Raw genomic sequence first — 23,784 nt, forward strand, 5'->3', positions numbered from 1 at the left:
TGCCTAATGTTGCAGTCCACTCTTTTCTGAGTAAAATGAAATAAAAAATGATTTTGTAGGAATAAATCTAGTCCGAGTATCACCCGTTGTATCACCCTCTCTGTCTCTGGGCCAATGTCTGATATATCTACGCATGCACATTTATGCGACCCCATGCGCTAGCCATGAGGTGACATGACATCATTTTATTCCGAAATCTAGACTTAGCTGTTGATTGGTCAATTTTGATGCAATGTTTTTGTAACACAACAACAGGCATAGAGATCTAAAAAACAACAACTGATATTGGCTTTCAAAACTGTTATCATGCGCGAACGCTCACCGTAGGTGAAAGGCGCAAGAGGGCATTCTCCTTACGCCCGTTATTTAGAATGTTTTATGATGATAATTCAAAGTCACAGGATGTTCGTGCATCGCGTAACATATCGATACAGTCCGCTTGACATAGGCTAATTTCGCTCACATAATTTACAACGTCAAAGCATAATAGATGTCGTGTCTAGGTTTCATTATATGCACATGACAATGGGTTACTGAAGACTCGATATAGAAGGCGCCTGCTGAATGGTCAGAATATCGAGGTCAATATGCAGTCTTGTTTTGCATTAATTAATCGCCCAATCTGATGACATATCATAGATCCTCTGTCTTTTTAAATGTATGAACTTACCTGTACATGGAAGTACATTGGGGAATCTGTTCTTGTTTTTGCAGACAGGTTTCTTGGCTTCCTCACAGTTGACTGCCACTGACATTTCATTTAGCACCTGAAGTTTAAAGTAAACAAATTGACAACACATGTTACAATGCTGTTTCCCTTTCTAGCTCGGACTTCAATTACAATTGACAATTGTTGACTAATGTGATGTGGGAGCAGTGGTGTATCCAGAGAGGAGGGGCAGGGGAGGGGAGGGGGCACCTTGTCCCCTGCCCCCAGCGGATTTTTTGAAAGATATTTTTTTAGTAACTATTTCCATAAATGGTTAGAGAGTTCTGACACGAAAAAAAAGAAACCAAGCTCCGAAATCATTACAATGAGCCGTGAAAATTGGCATATATTTTCCAGTATGCATAATAGTGGTCAGTTTTGAAGAGCACCCCCATTTGGAAAATGAGTACCAGCCCGACCCCGCCCCCCCCCCCCTTGGATTTTACGGAGGCCAAGTGTTCGGGAATGTCTGTGTGTGATTGCCCCCTGACATCAAAAGCTGGATATGCCACTGTGTGGGATATGACGTTTTTAACACCCAAGGGCTGCATTTTGCCTCGGGTGCTATGTACATGTATGGCCAACACACTGCACAATGGGGCACAGGCACTGATCTCTATATAAAGACTGGATAGCGGATATGCATACAACATTCACACAGTAGACTTTGCATATTGACCAATTCGCCCCCGGTCTCACGAAGATAGCCGCGTATAGCACGAACGTTCTACGCGTAAATACGCGCGCGTTGTATCAACAGTTGACGCGCATTTTGGTCACGTACACATATTATGATGTTCTAAAAGGGACACATTTCCGTAGTGATTATTATTTCAAAACGCCGAAAAAGTTATATTTGCGGCATTTTAGTAACCACGACGTTAGAAAAATTGTAGTTAACCTTGGTCAGTGGTGGTGGTCAAAATATAAGTCAAGTGAACCGCGACGTTATAAAAGAAATCATGCTGTCTATAAAAACGACAACTTGTCCTTTGTAGATCACCAGCCGGTCTCACCAAATTCGTACATTGTGCGGCTCTTTATTAGCTATCCAGTCTTTATATAGAGATCAGTGGGCACAGGTTGCATTTTGCAGTCCATGTCCAGTACACACATCACCTATAATGAACTCACTTGGGATGCAAGAAACCTTGAAAAGGATAATTTACATGTTTTTTCTTTGAAAGGTTGACACCAGAAGAAACAATGCTTCTTAGGGAAAATCTGTAACTTTAAAAGCATTTTTGAAAAACTTAACTAAAGTCATCACAAATATCTTATATTGTGATCCCATATCAAATGTCTGCATTGTAATTATTCCTGCACAGTATAGACACTGTTCACAGTCTTCAAATAATCATGAAAATTCCTTTAGAAATGTGAAAAGGAATATTATGAGTATAAGATACCATACAATGCTGTATAGGTTTAGATTTCCAAATGGGACTGACAGGAATATTTAACTTACAATGTTCTATATGTTGTTCTGTAATCTAGTGAGTGTCATGCATACATTGGCATATATTCCCTTTGCTACGGATATTTCATACAAATGTACAAACATGTACATAGGCCTACAGTTCAATATATTACATATGTGTTAAATTCACATTTCCGCTTCAGTGTAACACAGTGACTGGAACAGGCCCTTGCTAAATCTATTGTTACCAGAAACTGGGCCTTTGAAGGGTTCACAAAATAACAATACCTGTTGACTAGTCAATAGAAGTTCAACTGTGTGACCTGTGATCCATTGCAGTCTGGTGTATTTATAGAATTGGGAATTTACAGGCAGTGAGCAATGCTACACCCTACAGACATTCAAGTCAATCCAGAGAGTGAGAATCCACCAAATAGTCCACCAGTTTCTTCATCAAACTGCCAAATTGATTGCAGAAATATCTTCCAGAATTGGCATAGGAATCTGTGCAGACATTTGACTAGCAATTTGTACTTCAGTTTCCTTCTCTGATGCACCATGAGCAGTGTGTTAAACCAGTCCCAAGAAGTTAACGAAAGCACAAAATGCAGCAAGCTGAATTTATGCAAACCTACTAACTAGGGTATCAGCAGATTAGTCCTATTTTTCAGTTTATAAATATGTAAACAACTTTTTTGGATTACACATTCACTGATCTTTTCCTATTTTTAATTTCTCTGCCAAAAGAACAAAAGAATCAATGTTTGGCCAATTTGCAATTTTTATATATTTCTGCCAAACGAGATATAATAGCAGTGATGAAAAAAAAGTATGAAATTGACCATTAACAGCATCACCAAACAGCCTGAAAAGCATCAGTTTCTGTATTAAAAGTTTCTCCGGCCACCGACACATTATCTTAAATCTTTTTATTCGATTTTTCAATTATTGTGAAAATTGTTTAGTTTAAATGAATGGAACTGTTTTTACAAAGAGGAAGATTCTGTACCTCTGTGTACATGTGACAAAAGTAAACTATTCAAAAGCAACTGGATAAAATGTGTGTGATTTTGAACTAAAGCAATAGTTGAAAAGTAAATCATATGCTTGGTTGTCTCTTTCACAGTGCTTTCTGAGTGTCTCATCAAATTAATATTAGTTTCATTACATTTACAACCAAGTTGAAAATGAAAACCTTGTGCATTCTACTGCAATGATACATGGATGTTTGTACATGTGGTTAGTATGATGGATGTACATTTGTAAATTGAAATCTTGTTTGTACGCCTTTGTTAAATGGCGTTTTTAAATAATATAATAGAAGATGCATTGGAACATTCTATGAATTTGGGGTCCACTTTTTCCTGTCCCTATTTGTCTGGCATCTACGATTTTGTAATAGAAGATGCACTCCTTTATGTGTGTACTCTTCCTCCAAGAATGCTTCTTTGAATCAAATGACCTACCCAAGAAATATTAATTAGTTTGACGTCATTTTTAATGCCACTTGAATGGCAAATGATAAAATTCAGAGGTTACAGGGACAGGAAAAATGTCCGACTTTGGACCCTAAATGTATAGAATGACCTACTTGTGAGAGGTTCCATACCATTACAATAATAGTTTAGTTTATTCCATAAATGATTGAGTCTTTTGCTTCTTTGAATAAGTATTGGTTTGCTACATGCTGATAGACCAAGTAGTCTAAATGAAGCAATGAGCATCTGCATTAAATTACAGAATATCTCTCCAAGAGAATGCAGCTTCCATGACAACAATGGCATTTCAGCAAAGATCCAAAGTCCGTTATTTTACCAATCAGCACCTTGAACTTTCTAAAGGTACCAGCGGCATAACTAGGGTTAAGCTTCTAGGGGGCACCTGGGGGTTCACCAATTTTTTGAGGGATGCACTGAAGGTGACATATAAGTTTTGGACGCGTAATTCCTTCTAAAAAATATTCTTCAAGAGCCACAGGTTTGTGGGCGCGTAATTCCTTCTAAAAAATATCCTTCAAGAGCCACAGGTTTGTGGGCGCGTAATTCCTTCTAAAAAATATCCTTCATTAGCCACAGGTTTGTGGACGCGTAATTCCTTCTTAAAAATATCCTCCAAGAGCCACAGGTTTGTAGGCGCGTAATTCCTTCTAAAAAATATCCTTCAAGAGCCACAGGTTTGTGGGCGCGTAATTCCTTCTAAAAAATATCCTCCAAGAGCCATAGGTTTGTGGACGCGTAATTCCTTCTAAAAAATATCCTTCAAGAGCCACAGGTTTGTGGGCGCGTAATTCCTTCTAAAAAATATCCTTCAAGAGCCACAGGTTTGTGGGCGCGTAATTCCTTCTAAAAAATATCCTTCAAGAGCCACAGGTTTGTGGGCGCGTAATTCCTTCTAAAAAATATCCTCCAAGAGCCACAGGTTTGTGGACGCGTAATTCCTTCTAAAAAATATCCTTCAAGAGCCACAGGTTTGTGGGCGCGTAATTCCTTCTAAAAAATATCCTTCAAGAGCCACAGGTTTGTGGGCGCGTAATTCCTTTTAAAAAATATCCTTCATTAGGCCAAAAAAAAAAGTCTCCGGTTTCTGGTATGCGCGCGCATTGCCGTAGCCATGCGCGTCGGCAAAATGAAAAAGGTTTTTTTTCAATACAAGATGATGGCTCAAAACCGCCAAACTCACTGGTTTGACTCGAATCCTGCTGTTGCACAATTTTAACGTGTTTTTAGATGGGGTTATGATTGAGAATAAGCTTTATGTGGCCTCTCTGGACTCCCATATATTTGCACTAAGTTTAGTCGGGCACCATTTGCAGTCATCGGCCGACATTTGAAGCCAAAAAAAAAAAAAACAGGTAAAAAAAAAAAAAAAAGCCGCGTCGCCGCACCACTTTTGGGACAAGCTCCATACCAGAAACCGGAGACTTTTTTTGGGGGGGGCCTTAGCCACAGTTTGTTGTTTGAGTGAACCTTAAGTCCACTACAGTCCCTAACGTACCTCATGATACGCCAGACGTTCAGATAGTCGCCGTGGAAGAAAGTGGGTTTTAAAACCGTTCAGGAATGTGCCCGTTGGTGGACTTGACGACCGGTTAAAGATCCAGTAATGTCAAACCCGGCACGAGGGGATAGGTAGTTCAAAGACACAGAGAGCACACAGAGAGGAAACAATAAGAACTCAAAATGCACACGATATACTCACAGTTCTGTGGTTATAATTTATTACATTTCGATACTATTTTAAAATTATTCAGCTAAGGGAATTCCGGTTGTCTTGAAGAAACAAAGGTACCAAATTGAGTTTTTAGTAATATTATAATTTATACTTGAAGGAACAAAAGTACTAAATGGAATTTTTAGAAATATTATAATCTATACAATATTTTACAAATAACCAACAAGGTTAGGAATGTTAAAAATTGTATTCACTTGGAGGTTAGCAGATATGGTGTGAGTATATCATGAGCCTATAATTTTTACAGTTTTTACAGATAAAACTTGAAGGCTGAGTTTCAAAGAAAATTATACAAGACTGTTTACAATTATAATGTCTAATGAGGTTATCGACTGTTTTTAATCGATACGTATCAATCGTTTATAACTATTTATATTTTTGATTTAATACAAAAGAAGGTTGTATGTGTTTAAGGGCGTGTGGTAAATTATAGGAAAAGTGTGAAAACAATAACCGATATGAATGAATTAAAAAAAACTTTATTTGGGTAGAGGTAACACCGTACCATGTTTCACGTAGTGAGCTGCTACCCGTAATTTAGTTGAAAGTTGTTATTTTAATGAGTGAACGCGATCTTTTTCATAGTGAATTACATTCCGGTATAGGAATGGCTGTCGGTGGATATTTTTTTGCTTTTATAGAAGGAATGACGCGCCCACAAACCTGTGGCTCTTGAAGGATATTTTTAAGAAGGAATTACGCGTCCACAAACCTATGGCTCTTGGAGGATATTTTTAAGAAGCAATTACGAGTCCACAACCTGTGGCTTTTGAAGGATTTTTTTTTTTTTTTTTAGAAGGAATTATGCGCCCACAACCTGTGGCTCTTGAAGGATATTTTTTAGAAGGAATTACGCGTCCACGACTTGTCGCTCTTGAAGGATATTTTTTAGAAGGAATTACGCGCCTACAAACCTGTGGCTCTTGGAGGATATTTTTTAGAAGGAATTACGCGCCCACAAACCTGTGGCTCTTGAAGGATATTTTTTAGAAGGAATTACGCGTCCACAAACCTGTGGCTCTTGAAGGATATTTTTTAGAAGGAATTACGCGTCCACAAACCTATGGCTCTTGAAGGATATTTTTAAGAAGGAATTACGCGTCCACAAACCTGTGGCTCTTGGAGGATATTTTTTAGAAGGAATTACGGGTCCACAAACTTGTGGCTCTTTGAGGATATTTTTTAGAAGGAATTATGCGTCCACAAACCTGTGGCTCTTGAAGGATATTTTTTAGAAGGAATTACGCGTCCACAAACCTGTGGCTCTTGAAGTATATTTTTTTAGAAGGAATTACGTGCCCACAACCTGTGGCTCTTGAAGGATATTTTTTTAGAAGGAATTACGCGCCCACAAACCTGTGGCTCTTGGAGGATACTTTTAAGAAGGAATTACGCGTCCACGACCTGTCGCTCTTGAGGGATATTTTTAAGAAGGAATGACGCGCCCATAAACCTGTGGCTCTTGAAGGGAATTCTTAATAAGGATGTATACATCTCAATTATATTAAAATTTAAAATGGGTAGAGGTAATATCACGTCTTATAAACGTGGTGATATTCATGCGTGCTTTGTTCGAACTAAAATTCTCAGGGTATCCAAAATATCCAAAACCTCCTTTCATATCAGAACTAAAATTGGGAAAACAAGTATCCACCTGTATATTAGCTCACATACAAATCTATTTGTTTGTTTGCTGAAAACTGAATGATTCAGTGCTCATTGGTTGGTTACTGCAGAATTTCTTTGCCAATTACAAGTAATAGCTGTTAGCATAGACAGTTAATCGTAAGCATAGACTTACATTGTTATAAGTTGCCAGTGCCATAAATTGCAGCAGTCATCTTGGAAGTCAGGTCAAATCCCATTGTACAATTATACATAATCCACTTACATTGTATAACACTTGTAATGAACTATCATTGCCTACTATTGTTCATACACAAGTTGTCGCAAACAAAACTATATTACAACCAATGATCTTACTCTAAGGAGAGGAAAATGGGAGGTAGAACATTCTCAGTTTTTGAGAAATTAAACCGTGATAGACATTAAGCCATCGTAAACATAGAAAGGATGTACATTGTGTGCAAAACTCGGTAACGCTCACATTTACTTGATTTTATTATTGACCTTTTAACCCAAAATATCATACAAATTGCAGATTTCTTTAAAATACAGTAATTTGATATACTGATAATCACTGGTTCATAAATCTTGGATAAATGCTCAGTAAAAAAAAAATGCAGCAATTCATAGAATGGTTTTACTCTTCCTGTTTCAATTGAGACAGCCAAAGCTTTCTTTTTTTAGGGGAAAAAAAGTCAAGCTATTATTGACACGGCTTTTTTTTTTTCCCTGTTTTTTTTGCTTCAAATGTCGGCTGATGACTGCAAATGGCGCCCGACTGAACTTAGTGCAAATATATGGGAGTCCACAGAGGCCACATAAAGCTTATTCTCGATCATCATCCCCCATCTAAAAACACGTTAAAATAATGCAGCAGCAACCAGTGAGTTTGGCGGTTTTGAGACGTCATCTTTCATTGAAAAAAAAAACTTTTTCATTTTGCCGACGCGCATGGCTACAGAAACCGGAGACTTTTTTTTTTTGGCCTAAGAAACAGAAGACTTTTTGTATTAACTTGAAACCCATTCTGTAAATTATCATACATGTAACTTGACATTTCTTAAGAACTTCTTTGGATGCAACAATGTGTTAAAAGTACATATATATTCAATTTGAGTAAATGATTGTATTTTCAGAGCTTGCTAATGTCATCATCATTTTACTTGTTTGTTATTACGTTTCTACCAATAATAATCCCAAATTCTGACTGGGATCTACACCAAGAAAGTGATGTGACTGTCTCACTCAGTGAGACCTTACATTAATTACCTCACAGTGAGCGATTTCAGTAAAAAAAAATGTGCAGCAAAACTTGAACATTTCTTTTCTTGTAATTTAAGCCAAAAAAACCAAACCTTTTTTTTTGGCAATTCCTGAATTCAAAGAAAATCACTCATTGTCTTAGAATCCTGGTGGCGTATTCTAAATTTGAACTTGGATCCAAGGCTAGTTGAATTTGGACATTTGGCTCGGCAAATCAAAGGGACCCATCTCAATGTACAGAGAAGCTTAGAATGTTTATAGGGAAAAATGGAAGAAGCCAGAGCATACCGTCTGAGAATACTGTCGGAATTTTTTTTTTCGTGAAACATTTTTATTCCTCTCATTTTAAAGTGAAATAAAGCAACTTTCATCATGACTTAGGAGACTTTAGTTAGGACAAGTCAACCTGGATAATTTGACAACATATCCACCTTCTTAATCTGTTACTTCCTAAAAACCAGACGAGTTTGCCATTTCATACAGTGTGAGACAATGGTTTTCGTAAGAGCATATATCTTGTTGTTTCTAAAGAAATAATAATTTTATCACCATATAAATATTCATGTATTATGTATTAATCAGATTTTCATGATGGGAAACTTTTGTCTTCACATTGTTTTTTTTATGATTAGACTGACTTAATCATGTATCCCCTTCATTCCTTGAGAAAACGTTAATAAATTAGATATCCTAACAATTCATGTCTGAAATGTGTACTGCTGGCCTAGTCTATCACATATATTAATGAACGGTTGAATTTGTAGGAACAGGGGTGTAACCATTTGTCATGACACAAATGTATTGGACACTTTTATCACAATATGATCACAAGTAGTATAGTGAAATTTAAAAAAATACTTACAATTCTAAATATTGATTCCTTTTGAATCTGATAGGGTGTACAACAAATGGATAATAATCGGCAAATTGAAAAATTGATTCTGTTTTTAAATCATCCATAATGAACTCATTTAAGACGCGAGAAATACAGGCGCGGTTTTACGGGGGGGGGGGGGGGGGGGGGGGGGCTCGGGGGCTGTAGCGCCCCCCCCCCAAATTTTGTCTAGCCCCCCCCCAAAAAAATAAATTCCGTAAACAAAATTGCATTAGCAAAAACAATGATTGTGATGTACATGCGAACGGTCTCCCCCTAAAGAAGAAATAGCCGTGACAAGGATGCATTAGTTAATATATTGTGAATGATTTAGGATTTTATTGGTGCTCCCCATTGAAAATATGGCATGAGCCCCCCCCCCCCCCCCCCCCCCCCCCCCCTCCCTATTGATTTTCGGAGGCCTATGTGTCTGGAAACAAATAACCGGTCAACATTTCAGCATGCCTCCCTGAAAAAATTCTCGATCCACCGTGCTAGCCCCCCCCCCCAAAAAAAATATTGGTTCTAGAACCGCGCCTGGAGAAATATTTACAAGGATTATTTGCAGTTTTTCATTTTCTTGGCAAGGTAGACAAAAAAACCCAACAATGCTCCTTTTTGGGAGAATTTGTTTCTTCTTAAAAGCATTTGTCAAAAACTTAATTCAAGTCATCACAAATATCCCATATCCCGTATCATATCTGCATTGAAAATATTGATGAACAGTATAAACACTATATGGTCTGCAAATAATCATGAAAATTCCTTTAGAAATGTGAAAATAAATATTACATGTATGGAAGATACCATAAAATGATGTACTTTTGTTTCAAGATTTCCAAATGGCACTGACAGGAATAACCAACTTTTATCTAGTGAGTGTCATGCATATATTTGCACATATTCCCTTTGATACAGAAATTTCATACAAATGCACAAACATGTAGATGTACATGTAGACCTACAGTTCAACATATTACATGTGTTCAATTCATATTTCCGCTTCAGTGTAACACAGTGACTGGAACAGGCCCTTGGTAAAGCTATTGTTACCAGAAACTGGGCCTTTGAAGGGGTTCACAAAATAACAATACCTGTTGACTAGGCAATACAAGTTCAACTGTGTGACCTGTGATCCACTGCAGTCTGGTGTATTTATAGAATTGGGAATTTACAGGCAGTGAGCAATGCCACACCCTACAGACATTCAAGTCAATCCAGAGAGTGAGAATCCACCAAATAGTCCACCAGTTTCTTCAAACAGCCAAATTGATTGCAGAAATTTCTTCTGACATCATTCAGGTACGTTTAGTTGAGAATAAGCTTGACAAATGCAACCACAATTGGCACAGGAATCTGTGCAGACATTTCGACGATGTTTTCACCAAGTGACAAAAACCTGCAAAATTGATTTTGAGTTTTGCCGGCCAATTTATTGCACTTGACAAAAAGAAGAATTTGGCCGAGTTTCAAAGCGAAATATTGTTCACTTTTGTGATTACCGTAAACAAACATTTGACAAAATACCTGAAATCCGTGTTTTTCTGTTTGCACAAAGTGACAAAAAACTTACCTTTTAGCAGGGCCAGGGGAATAATGCATTTCTCTACACACGCGTTAGGGTGGGAGTGGACACGCACGACGTGAACGATGTTGATAAAGAACAGACGCGCGCGCACGCGCTGCAGTGACATCAGACGCGCAAATGTAACAATTTCTTAGAATGTTTCATGTTTTCACAAAGTTACGAAGAGTGTGTACAACTTTATGGGACAAAAAAGTGAGGCCTCCGTGTTTTGCTGTTTTCACTAACTGATAAAAACTTTAATTGATCTTTTTATAAATGAATTACAGTTTAATTAAGAGAGACTTCTGATAAATAACTTTAAATCAGCAAAGAACAAAGCATACATTACTTGACAATGCAAGAATTTTCTCAATCCATAACTAAAAACTAGTCGGAAAGGTGTTTTGAAAAAATGATTAACTTTAAAGGCGATTATCTCGGAATGACCTTTTTGCATGATATTGGGGTTTTTGTCACTTTGTAAAAACACTGTCGATTTGACTACCGATTTGTACTTCATTTTCCTTCTATAATGCACCATGAGCAGTGCATTAAACCAGTCTGAAGAAGTTAACGAAAGCATGAAATGCAGAAAACGGATTAGACCTATTTTTCTGTTTATCAATAAGTAAACAACTTTTTTGGATTACATATCCGCTGATTTTTTCCAATTTTCAATTTCTGTACCAAAAAAAACAAAAGAATCAATGTTTGGCCAATTTTTAATTTTGTATTTCCACCAAACGTGATATAATAGCATTGATGAAAAAAAATGACAGCATGAAATTTACCATTTACAATATCACCAAACAGCCTGAAAAGCATCAGTTTCAGTATTAAAAGTTTCTCCGGCAACACATTATCCGCGTTTTGCTAGAAATACAGCAGGCATATGGGCAACTTCTGTGGCTAGCAATACGGCATAAAGCTGTGCCTGGTGCAGTGGATATTGTGAGTTTATCCTGCTCGCAACCCGTTCAAGATCGGACAACTTTTGTATATGTTTCTCTTCATATTTCTTAGATCAAAAATAAACATTTTCTTTTTGAATTCTGTGCCCCAGAGGATTTTTTTTGAGAAAAAAAAAGAGTTGGAATTTCACTATCAAGTTTGATTCTGCCGGTTTGTGCAGGTGCAGTTTTGTAACTTATCAATGCTTATTACAACTATATCATCATTTGCAGTTTGAATACTCCAAAACCTTTTTTATTAATGTGCTTCATTTTCAGGTTAATCTGCCCCTTTCACATTTAACCAAAAAGTGAAGATGGCATCTAATGTTACAGCTCAATCAGTGTTGGAGAAGATTAGTGTGGATCATCTTGAATGCTCCATCTGCACCAACCGTTTCAGGCAGCCCAAACTGCTGGACTGTTTGCATAGTTTTTGCCTGCCATGCCTCCAAGAGCTCAGACAGAGCCAAGATCCTAGTGGTACAAAGCTGACATGTCCTCTGTGCAGACGTGAAACCACGTTAAAAGGGTCTGGGGTTGCTGATCTCCCTAATAACTTTGCATTCAGCGCTCTGGTGGAGGAAGTTACAATGCAGGAAAAGCTACTGGAAGGTCAAGGGTCAGAGATCAAATGTCAAAACTGTGATGAGGAGAATCAGGCTATTTCAAGATGCATGGACTGTGATCATTTCCTCTGTCAAGAAGCAGAGCAACCACCAAGACCTGCAAGATCATGTGTGAAGGAGAAATGGGAACTGAAGAGAGAAGTCAAGAATTTTGAATTAAGAAATGCACTCATAGCACATGTTGCAGCACTCTCTAACAATAAAATACTTGCACTATCTAGAAAATTAAATGGAAACAGTGATGCACTATTCACAGTTTCATTTCTATATAGTCATCAGAAACAATCTCCTATCACACAAAGGCTACAAATGAATGGCCTTGCTGATGTAAGATGTATTGCAGTGAGCAAGGATGACAAGCTCCTTGTTCTAGATGGTCCAGTTGTTAAGGTCTTCAACAAGCAACATCAGCTTCTCCATCAATTCACACCAGGTAGAGGGTCAGACAGCATACCAACATGCCTTGCAGTGGATGACAGCAATCTGATAGCAGTGGCTGATGAAGACAAGGATGAGATATCTCTACACAACCCAGATGGATCTATCATCAGGAGACTGCCTGCTCCAATGATTGAGAATTATCTAACAATGCACAATCATCGCCTTATCTACACAAACTTGCCTAAGCAAAGGTTGGTATGTGTAGACTACTATGGTGCCAGTGTATTCTCAGTAGAAGTGTCCAGCAACTTGCATGGGGATGGGTTGCCTTCTGGTGTGTGCTGCGACAGTGATGGCAGCATCTATATTGCTGTGAGCAGATATCCAACAGGTGATATTCTGCATTACAGTCCTGATGGCAAGTACATTGGATGTGTGATCAAGGGATGTGGTTATTCACCTGGCATTACATTCACATCAGGTGGTGATCTGGTAGTGGTTGTAGAAAAGTCTGTAAAGGTCTATCACCGAGTGTAAGGACAGATTAATTAAGCTGGGGCTATCCAGCGTATTCACCAACCACTTCCATCAGATATTGAACATTGTTCTGAAAAATAACTTTGAAGTTCATTCCCTCAAATAACATTCATAATACTGTAGCGGTACTGCCTCGGACGACTGCCCCGGCGAGTAGCCTCAACGGTCGGGTACGCAGATCTGTTTCGGCGGAGATTTACCGCCAGGCCCGCAGCAGACTACCAAAACAACACCCTTTCACGCACTCACTCCACTCACTGGGCTGCCAGATATCTCGGGGAAGGAATGGGACACTGGACACGGATTTGCGCCTACCCTTAGCTTTGGTGATTTATTCCTCATTCCAGTTCCAGCCTACCTAGGTGCTTCGCCTACGTGATCTTATACTAAATCACTTGCCTTACAAACTCAGAGATTACTTAATTATCTGGATTATGATGCAGGATTCATTTATCAATTACACTCACACAAAGTTGGAGGCTCCCTCCACTGTGACTATAGATGATTGGTTATTGGTTAATTGTGGAAGATCAGAACTGTGCAAGTACCCTTCCCAAGACCGCGCTCGGGTTACGGCCACAGCAGAAAGAGAGCGAAGCTGAGTGCGCGGCTGCTTATATACACTGGCGCTATTGAATGGTGCCCCCATAAACCTGGGTGAGTGCATGCGCACCTCGCTGGCTACCAGTAAAGAACTAAAGTGCGCCCTCTATAAAATGTATTGCGCTACAATACTGTATATCTGGTTGATTCCTAAGGTCTTTGGTGTCTGTACGTGTTGACTCTAATAATTTAAGCCTATATATACGTCCTATAAAATCCTAGATCTGGTGGCCCAATAATGAGAGCAAAGGAATGACCCTTCACATTGTTTGCAAATAGCGCAGTGCACATTTTTAAAGTATTACAAATGAGAAGGAAAGTATTATCAATGAGATGGAAAGTATTACCACAAAAGGCAATTTAGTTCAATTTTCTCAGATTCGTCTCAGCAAATACAAAGTCAATGCATGATGTGTTTTCCAAGTATAAGATATAACCCTACTCCTGTGTAAAATGTAAACATTTCCTTAAATTTTGTTATTCGATTTTTCAATTATTGGAAAAATTGTTGAGATTAAATGAATAAAACTTATTTTTGAAAGAGCAAGATTTTGCACCTCCGTGAACATGAGACAAAAGTAAATACTCAAAAGCAACTGGATGACATATGTGTGATTTTGAACTAAAGCAATAGTTCAAAAGTAAATCGTATGCAATCCCTTGGTTGTCTCTTTCACCAAACTACCGTACTGCATCATCAAACTGCCTCATCAAACTACTATAAGTTTCATTACATTTACAACCAAGTTGAAAATGAAAACCTTGTGCATTCTTACAATGACACATGGATGTGGTTAGTGTACATTTGTAAATTGAAATCTTGTTTGTTGCCTTTCTTAAATGTGAGTTTATTGAAAACGACAAAATAATATGAATGTGGAATATTCTATAAATTTGGGGTCCACTTTTTCTTGTCCCTATATACGTCTGGCATCTAAGATTTTGTAATTGAAGATGCACTCCTTTATGTGTGTACTCTTCCTCCAAGAATGCTTCTGTGAATCAAATGACCCACCCAACAAATATTAATTAGTTTGAAGTCATTTTTAATGCCACTTGAATGGCAAATTATACATTTCGGAGGTTACAGGGACAGGAAAAATGTCCGACATTGGACCCTAAATGTATAGAATGACCTACTTGTGAGAGGTTCCATATCATTACAGTAATAGTTTAGTTTATTCCATAAATGATTGAGGCTTTTGCTTCTTTGAATGGGTATTGGTTTGCTACATGGTGACAGACCAAGTAGTCTAAATAAAGCAATGAGCATTTGCTTTAATTACAGAATATCTCTCCAAGAGAACACAGCTTCTATGACAACAATGGCAAATATCCAAAGTCTGTTATTTTACCAATCAGCATCTGACGTACATTTCAGCTGCATTTTCCACTGGGCATGTATGACTCCTAGGGTTATTTGCATACATAATGAGGGCTGCCTATTTTACACCGATTATGCGACTCAAAAAGATATCTTTGTATTTTATCATTTATAGACCACTTAATTTGGAAGCCGTTGTTATTGTATCACTAGTTAGTTCATTCACTGTATATTTTGTCAAAGACATTTTTAAAAACGTTTTCTGAGAACATAGCAAAAATGATTTCATGGAACAACCGTCTTTTCTCAGTTGTCGTTTGTTTACATTTAGGACCATTTTGTTTTCGACAAACAACATAATTTCAGAGGTTTCCCCAACATTCATACTTGTACATAACGGTGGAGGGGATTATCAAGTAATCAGATTTGTGAACACATTTTCACTTGATGTCTTTTATCTTTTGATTGACCGCATTTGTATATTGTCCAAATACTCTCAAATATTGAGTAAGTAACTACGATCTAAGAAAACTAGTCAGCTTTGTTGATGTCTGGTACCACGTATCGCGAGCAAAAAAATAAACATTGAAACAACACTGTTTGGTCAGCTTTTAAAAGTGCTCATTTTTTCAAAACAAAAAAATGTAGCCAAAAGAAATCTATTGTATGTTAAAGATTGCCTCGTGGGGTTTCACGTTAAGTATTTTATTGCCCGTGAAAAATTCAAATGTCATGAAAAAAGCCAAACTCAGAATTGTTTTGGATCTTGGCAACCGCTTGTGACAAGGGAAAAACCACCACTTTTTTACCCAAAATGAATTGCTAACAATAGCATTTGTAGGGCAAGCTTAATACAAACGAAATGTTAAAAGTAAATATTTCTTTACATTACGCATGTCAAACAGTTGACAAGACACCTGACATCTAACAAGAGGAAGCCCCTGGATGCCAGGGCCGACATAGTATGGTTGCTGAGGGCGCAGTCAAGTTCCCGCTGCAACTATAGATAAATTATCAATATCACACATTCTATGGGAGTGAAACGTACGTGATCTGGAACTTTCTAAAGGTACCAGCAGCGATACTAGGGTTAAGCTTCTGGGGAGGCACCTGGCGGTTCACTGAAGGTAACTAGTTTGTTGATTGCAATTCAAGATTTCAATGGGGGGGGGGGGGGGGGGGGTGGGAGACACATGCCCCATAGTTACACTTTTAAAAAGTAAACAGAAATAAGGAATTCAAACATCATATCAGGTTTAACAGTCCCTTACATATTTACAATTAAACTAGTTACGAACCAATAAAGGTTTGAATGGTATCAACCCCATTTAATTGCCTAATGTTGCAGTCCACTCTTTTCTGAATAAATTGAAATACAAAATGGTTTTGTAGGAATGAACCCTGAACACTAGTCTGAGTATCACCCATTGTATCACCCTCTCTGTCTCTGGCCCAACGTCTGATATGTCTACGCATGCAAATTAATGCGACCCCGCGCGCCAGCCATGAGTCGACATGACATCATTTCATTCTCAAATCTGGACGTAGCTGTTCATTGGTCAATTTTGATGCCATATTTTTGTAATACAGCAACGGACATAGAGATCCAATAAAACCCGACATTGGGTTTTAATACTGTTAAGTGGGCATTCACATTATGCGGTTTATTTCAAATATTATGTGATGATCATTCGAAGTCACAGAACGTCTTGACACAGGCTGTTTTTTTTTTTACACAATTTATAACATAAAAGTATAGTCGTGTTATTAGATGTACATGACAAAACCAAAGACCCGATATAGAAGGTACCCACTGATGAATGGTCAGAATCTCGAGGTCAAGATGCAGTCTTGTTTTGCATAATAATCACCAAATCTCTCTTGCTGTGCAAGGAGATATTACATAAACTACCTTAGCACCTATTAATCCTACAATTTAGAACAATTCACAATGCAGTGTGAGTATGCCAACAGGTGTTTGCCTCAAGAGGCCACTTTCCAACTTAACAGTCTTTTGAAAAGTATACTAACTTCTACAAAATGAACTTACCTGTACATGGAAGTACATTGGGGAATCTGTTCTTGTTTTTGCAGACAGGTTTCTTGGCTTCCTCACAGTTGACTGCCGCTGACATTTCATTTAGCACCTGAAGTTTAAAGTAAACAAATTGACAACACGTTACAATACTTTTTCTCTTTCTAGCTCGGACTTCAATTACAATTGACAATTGTTGACTAATGTGATGTGGGAGCAGTGGTGTATCCAGAGGGGAGGGGGCAGGGGAGGGGGGCAGGGGAGGGGATGGTGGGCACCTTGTCCCCAACCCCCAGCAGCTTTTTTGAAAGATATTTTTTCAGCAACTATTTCCATAAATGGTTAGAGAGTTCTGAGTTACGGAGGCCAAGTGTTCGGGGATGTGTGAGTACAGTTGCCCTCCTGACATCAAATGCTGGACACGCCACTGTGTGGGATATGTCGTATTTAACACCCAAGGGCTGCATTTGGCCTCGGGTGCTATGTACATGTATGGCCAACACATTACACACTGGGGCACAGGCTGCATTTTGCAGTCCATGTGCAGTACACACATCACCCATAATGAACTCACTTTCGATGCGAGAAACCTTTAAAAGGATTATTTACATGTTTTTGTTTACTTTGAAGGTTGACACCAAAAGAAACAATGCTTCTTTGGGAAAATCTGTTACTTTAAAAGCATTTTTGAAAAACTTAACCTAAGTCATCACAAATATCTCATATTGCGATCCCATATCAAATGTCTGAATTGTAATTATTCATGCACAGTATAGACACTGTTCACAGTCTTCAAATAATCATGAAAAGGAATATTACGTGTATAAGACACCATACATTATGCTGTATTTAGGTTTAAACATTTTCAAATGGGACTGACAGGAATAACTAACTTGTATGTTCTGTACAGTGTCATGCATACATTTGCATACATTCCCTTTGCTACAGAAATTTTATCCAAATGTACAAACATGTACATGTAGGCCTACAGTTCAACATATTACATATGTGTTAAATTCACGTTTCCGCTTCAGTGTAACACAGTGACTGGAACAGGCCCTTGGTAAATCTATTGTTACCAGAAACTGGGCCTTTGAAGGGGTTCAGAAAATAACAATACCTGTTGACTAGGCAATGCAAGTTCAACTGTGTGACCTGTGATCCATTGCAGTCTGGTGTATTTATAGAATTGGGAATTTACAGGCATTGAGCAATGCCACACCCTACAGACGTTCAAGTCAATCCAGAGAGTGAGAATCCACCAAATAGTCCACCAGTTTCTTCATCAAAACTGCCAAATTGATTGCAGAAATATCTTCTGACATCATTCAGGTATGTTTAGTTGAGAATTAAGCTTGACAAATGTAACCACAATTGGCATAGGAATCTATGCAGACATTTGACTACCATGTACTTCAGTTTCCTTCTCTGATGCACCATGAGCAGTGTGTTAAACCAGTCTGAAGAAGTTCTAAAAGCACAAAATGAGAAATCTGAATTGATGCACACCTACCAACTACATCCGGTACCGATAGATTAGTCCTATTTTTCAGTTCATATATGTCAACAAGTTAAACTTTAGGCCATTTTTTGGATTACAGATCCGCTGATTTGTTTTCCTTTTTTAAAGTTCTCTGCCAAATGAAAAAAAAAAAACCAATCATTGTTTGGCCAATTTTTAAGTTCATATTTCAGCCAAACGTGATAGAATGCATTGGCATTGTTAAAAAAAAATAAGAGTATGAAATTGACCATTTCCAATATCACCACACAGCCTAAAAAGTGTCAATGTCTCCAATTCTCCGGCCACACCAGGGCGTAACTGGGGTGAAACATCTGGGGGCACCCGAGGGTGCAAACATTTTTTTAACGGGGGCACTGAAAGTTATTAAACTGCAGCTTGCCTTTTTCAGTTTGGACCGATAGAGGCCTATATGGACGTAAATGCTATAGCTGTTGAAACACAAACCACAGGGAATAAACTACATCTTACCAATAATAACTAAAACAACTGGATTATTCTGTTTTTGTGGAGCCGTTTATTTAGGAGTTAGGGGGTCCGCCATTTTGAACATACAGATACAACATAGTTTGCACTCCAGCATTATAATTATGTCCAATTCCCAATGAGCATGTGCTGGAGTTACTCAAGCTATCTCTAACTAACGTTATTTATACAACACCTGAATAAATCCCAGTCATCTGATTGGTGGTTCTTTGATCACATGTCATTACATTATTCATACCAATGCACAGCGCAATGGAAGTTCTATTGCACTGTGAATAGAACTTCCATTGCACGGTGTCACTGCTGCTTGTGGCGGCGCTGTTTTAAATCGAGATAAATTGAATATGAGTGTTCTTAACCTGTTGAACAGTTTGCATTAAAATAAATATCATCAACTTATGGAACTTTTAAACAGTTTTTAACCTGAATAAATTGGCTATTAAAAGTCAACCAATCAGATGACAAGGAATTATTCAGGTGTTAAATAAAACAAATAATGAATGTTTCACGTTCGTGCAATGGAAAGAATAATTTAATTCGGTGACGGATGAAATGTTCCTTTCCACGAGGCGAAGCATGAAATTATTCTTACCATTGCACTCACAAACATTCATTATTTGTATAATATTAGTTTTGTACGACTGAAACAGTGGATTTTGTTCTCAATAAAGGCCTACTTAGAGCCGGGCCAGTAACTACCTCAAATAGCACACTCCCAAGAATGAATGTATAAATGAAATTATGAACAGCTACAAAAATCAGCTTATATAATTATGATGAACATGCTCACAGGGAGGAAATTTCTCGTGAATACCCGCTCAGTAGTATGGCATTCATTGTTTCAAAACGTACAAATAACCGGCAAAATCGATGTGTTCCTGAAATTTACAGTGCATGCACTCGACAATATACAACCATGCGCAATCATTGCGGACATAGTTTGCCGCACAGTTTTGGCATGACAAAAGTGTAAATACATTGGCGTACGCGTACTAATACAGGTTGATACATTACTTGCCTTTAGGTATGAACACCAGTCCAAGAGCCCATTTCGACAGAGCGGTGTATAATTTTTTTTTTCATTTCAAGATTTTAAATGGGGGGGGGGGGGGGGGCACAACCCAGGGGGCACGGACATCCGCTGGGGGGGGGGGGGGGCAGGGGCATGTGTGACCAAGTTACGTCACTTGGTCACACATTGTCTGCATTTTGCTAGAGATACAGCAGGCATATGGGCAACTTTCAAGGCTAGCAATACGGCTTAAAACTGTGCATGGTACAGTGGATAGTGTGTTTATCCTGTTCACAACCTGTTCAAGAATGGACAACTTTTGTATATTTTTCTCTTCATATTTTTTGGTTCAAGAATAAACATTTTATTTGTACAATTTGTGCCAAAAACGATTTTTTGAGAAGAAACATGAGTTTGAATTTCACTATCAAGTTTGATTTTACCGGTTTGCACAGGGGCAGGTTTGTAACCTATGAATGCTTATTACAACCATATCATCATTTGCAGTTTGAATACATGTAAATCCTAAAGCTTTTAAATAATGTGCTTTATTTTCAGGTTAAAGGTCCATCATATCGCACCAAGCCCAACAGTGAAGATGGCATCTAATGTTACAGCCCAGTCAGTGTTGGAGAAGATTAGTGTGGATCATCTGGAATGCTCCATCTGCACCAACCGTTTCAGGCAGCCCAAACTGCTGGACTGTTTGCATAGTTTTTGCCTGCAATGCCTTCAAGAGCTCAGACAGAGCCAAGATCCTAGTGGTACAAAGCTGACATGTCCTCTGTGTAGACGTGAAACCATGTTGAAAGTGTCTGGGGTTGCTGATCTCCCTAATAACTTTGCATTCAGTGCCCTGGTGGAGGAAGTTACAATGCAGGAAAAGCTACTGGAAGGTCAAGGGTCAGACATCAAATGTCAAAATTGTGATGAGGAGAATCAGGCTATTTCAAGATGCATGGACTGTGATCATTTCCTCTGTCCAGAATGTCAAAAGGCTCATGGACGTATGACTGTTATGAAATCTCATAAAATCTACACACTGGCTCAACTTCAATCAGGAAAAATTGTCTATAAAAGTAAACTAAGAGATGAAGTTCCAAAATGTTGCAAGCATCCAGATCAGAATCTCAATGTCTACTGCAACTCATGTGAGCAAATCATATGCACAACTTGCTCTGTACTTGATCATGCAAAACACTCACTCACTGAATTAGCTGAGGCCGCAGAAAAATGTAAGAAGAAGGTCACAGAAATGGTCCAAAAAAGTGAGAGAAGGAAAACACAATTGAGCACCACCATCGAGGAGACATGCAAATTTCGCAATGAGCTGGACACCATGTTTGCCAACTCCAAAAAGAAACTCTCCAAAAAGGCTCAACAGGAGATTACAAAGGTCAAACAGGAGGTTGCAAAGATCCAAAAGGAAGAACACAAATTGATGAAAGAGATGGACAGGATTTATCAAGAAAGAGTAACAACGTTTGAAGCTGCTCAAGCTAAGAACAAGAAAGAGGTAACACAGACACAGCACAAGCTGGAGGAGGTGAAACAACTCATGAATCAAGCAAGTTGCTATGAGATTCTTGAACTTCAACAGAAGCTCTTGCATAACCTCAGTGAATTGACAGGGAAACAGCCACAGCAAGTTCCTGACAAGTTGACCTTCATGGACTTTGAAGAAGGTGAGAGGTCACTTGGGAGACTCATTCTGGAGAAAGAGCCAAAGGCTACAGCAAAGCAATCACCAAGACCTGCAAGATCATGTGTGAAGGACAAATGGAAACTGAGGACTGAAATCAAATTAATATATTCAATTGCAACACAGGCTGCAGCATGCTCTAACAATAAAATACTTGTTTTAGACGATTGGAATGATGAACTTTTCACAGTTTCACTACCTCCTATCCCACAAAGGCTACAGATCAATGATTTCACTGATGATGTAAGGTGTATTGCAGTGAGCAAGGATGACAAGCTCCATGTTCTAGATGGTCCAGTAGTCAAGATCTGCAACAAGCAACATCAGCTCCTCCATCAGTTCACACCAGGTAGAGGGTCAGACAGCCAACCAACATGCATTGCAGTGGATGACAGCAATCTGATAGCAGTGGGTTATGAAGGCAAGAAGGAGATATCTCTACACAACCCAGATGGATCCCTCATCAGGAGACTGTCTGCTCCAATGATTAGAGGTTATCTGACAATGTACAATCACCGCCTTATCTACACAAACAGGCCTAACACAAGGTTGGTATGTGTAGACTACTATGGTGCCAGTGTATTCTCAGTAGACATGACCAGCAACATGCAGGAGGATGGGGACCCAACTGGTGTGTGCTGTGACAGTGATGGCAGCATCTATGTTGCTGTGAATGGATATCAAACAGGTGACATTCTGCATTACAGTCCTGATGGCAAGTACATTGGATGTGCGATCAAGGGATGTGATGATCCACGTGGCATCACATTCACATCAAGTGGTGATCTGGTAGTGGCTGCAGGAGAGTCTGTACAGGTCTATCACCGAGTGTAAGGACAGAATTAATTAACCTGGGGCTATCCAGCGTATCCACAAAACACTTCCATCAGACATCGAACATTGTTCTGAAAAAGAACATTAAAGTTCATTCCCTCAATAAAACATTCAATAATACTGTATATTTGGTTTATTTCTAAGGTCTTTGGTGCTTGTATGTGTTGACTATTATACTTTAAGCCTACTTCCTATAAAATCCTAGATCTGGTGGCCCAATAATGAGAGCAAAGGAAGTACATTTTGAAAGTATTATCAATGAGAGGGAAGGTATTACCACAAAAGGCAATTTAGTTCAATTTTCTCAGATTTGTCTCAGCAAATACGAAGTCAATGCATGATTTGTTTTCCAAGTATAAAATATAACCCTACTCCTGTAAAAAATGTAAATATTTCCTTAAATTTTGTTTTTCGATTTTTCAATTATTGGGAAAATTGTTGAGTTTAAATTAATGCAACTTATTTTTGAATGAAAAAGATTTTGCACCTCCATGTACTCAAAAGCAACTGAATGAAATATGTGTGCGATTTTGAACTCAAGCGACAGTTTCAAAGTAAATCATTTGCAATCCCTTGGTTGTCTCTTTCACAGTGCTTTCTGAGTGCATCATCAAACTAATATTAGTTTCATTGCATTTACAACCAAGTTGAAAATGAAAACCTTGTATATTCTACTGCAATGATGCATGGATGTATGTAATGTGAATAATATAATGGACGTACATTTTTGTTCTGAAATCTTGGTTGTTTGCCTTTCTTAATTAAATTTTTGTAAAATACTGCAATAGAAGATGTACATTATATGAATTTGGGGTCCACTTTTTCCTGTCCTTTTACCTCTTGCATCTACAATTTTGTAATTGAAGATGCACTCCTTTATGTGTGTACTCTTTTTCCAAGAATGCGTCTGTGAATCAAATGACCTACCCAACAAATATTCATTAGTTTAAAGTAATTTTTGATGGCACTTGAATGGCAAATTATACATTTCTGAGGTTACAGGGACAAGAAAAATGACCGACTTTGGACCCTAAATGTATAGAATGACCTACTTGTGAGAGGTTCCGTATCATTACAAT

General features: G+C 38.3%; 1 protein-coding gene across 3 annotated transcripts in view; it reads right to left on the reverse strand.

Annotated features, from left to right (window-relative positions):
- LOC119726193 overlaps positions 1–23,784 on the reverse strand; it is a 40,310-nt gene that overhangs the window by 14,880 nt on the left and 1,646 nt on the right. The window contains exon 1 of one of the 3 annotated variants that reach the window (XR_005270802.1): positions 671–722. Coding sequence is in view for 2 of the 3 variants with exons in the window: in XM_038197794.1 (XP_038053722.1) it covers positions 17,165–17,254 (90 nt within the window). In the remaining variant the exon portion in view is untranslated. Of the gene's footprint in view, positions 1–670; positions 723–17,164; positions 17,262–23,784 lie in introns of those variants that run through there. The other 2 variants (XM_038197794.1, XM_038197795.1) reach the window with 2 other exon arrangements.

This window comes from Patiria miniata, unplaced genomic scaffold (genome assembly GCF_015706575.1).
Source record: "Patiria miniata isolate m_02_andy unplaced genomic scaffold, ASM1570657v1 HiC_scaffold_2, whole genome shotgun sequence".
Taxonomy (NCBI): domain Eukaryota; kingdom Metazoa; phylum Echinodermata; class Asteroidea; order Valvatida; family Asterinidae; genus Patiria; species Patiria miniata.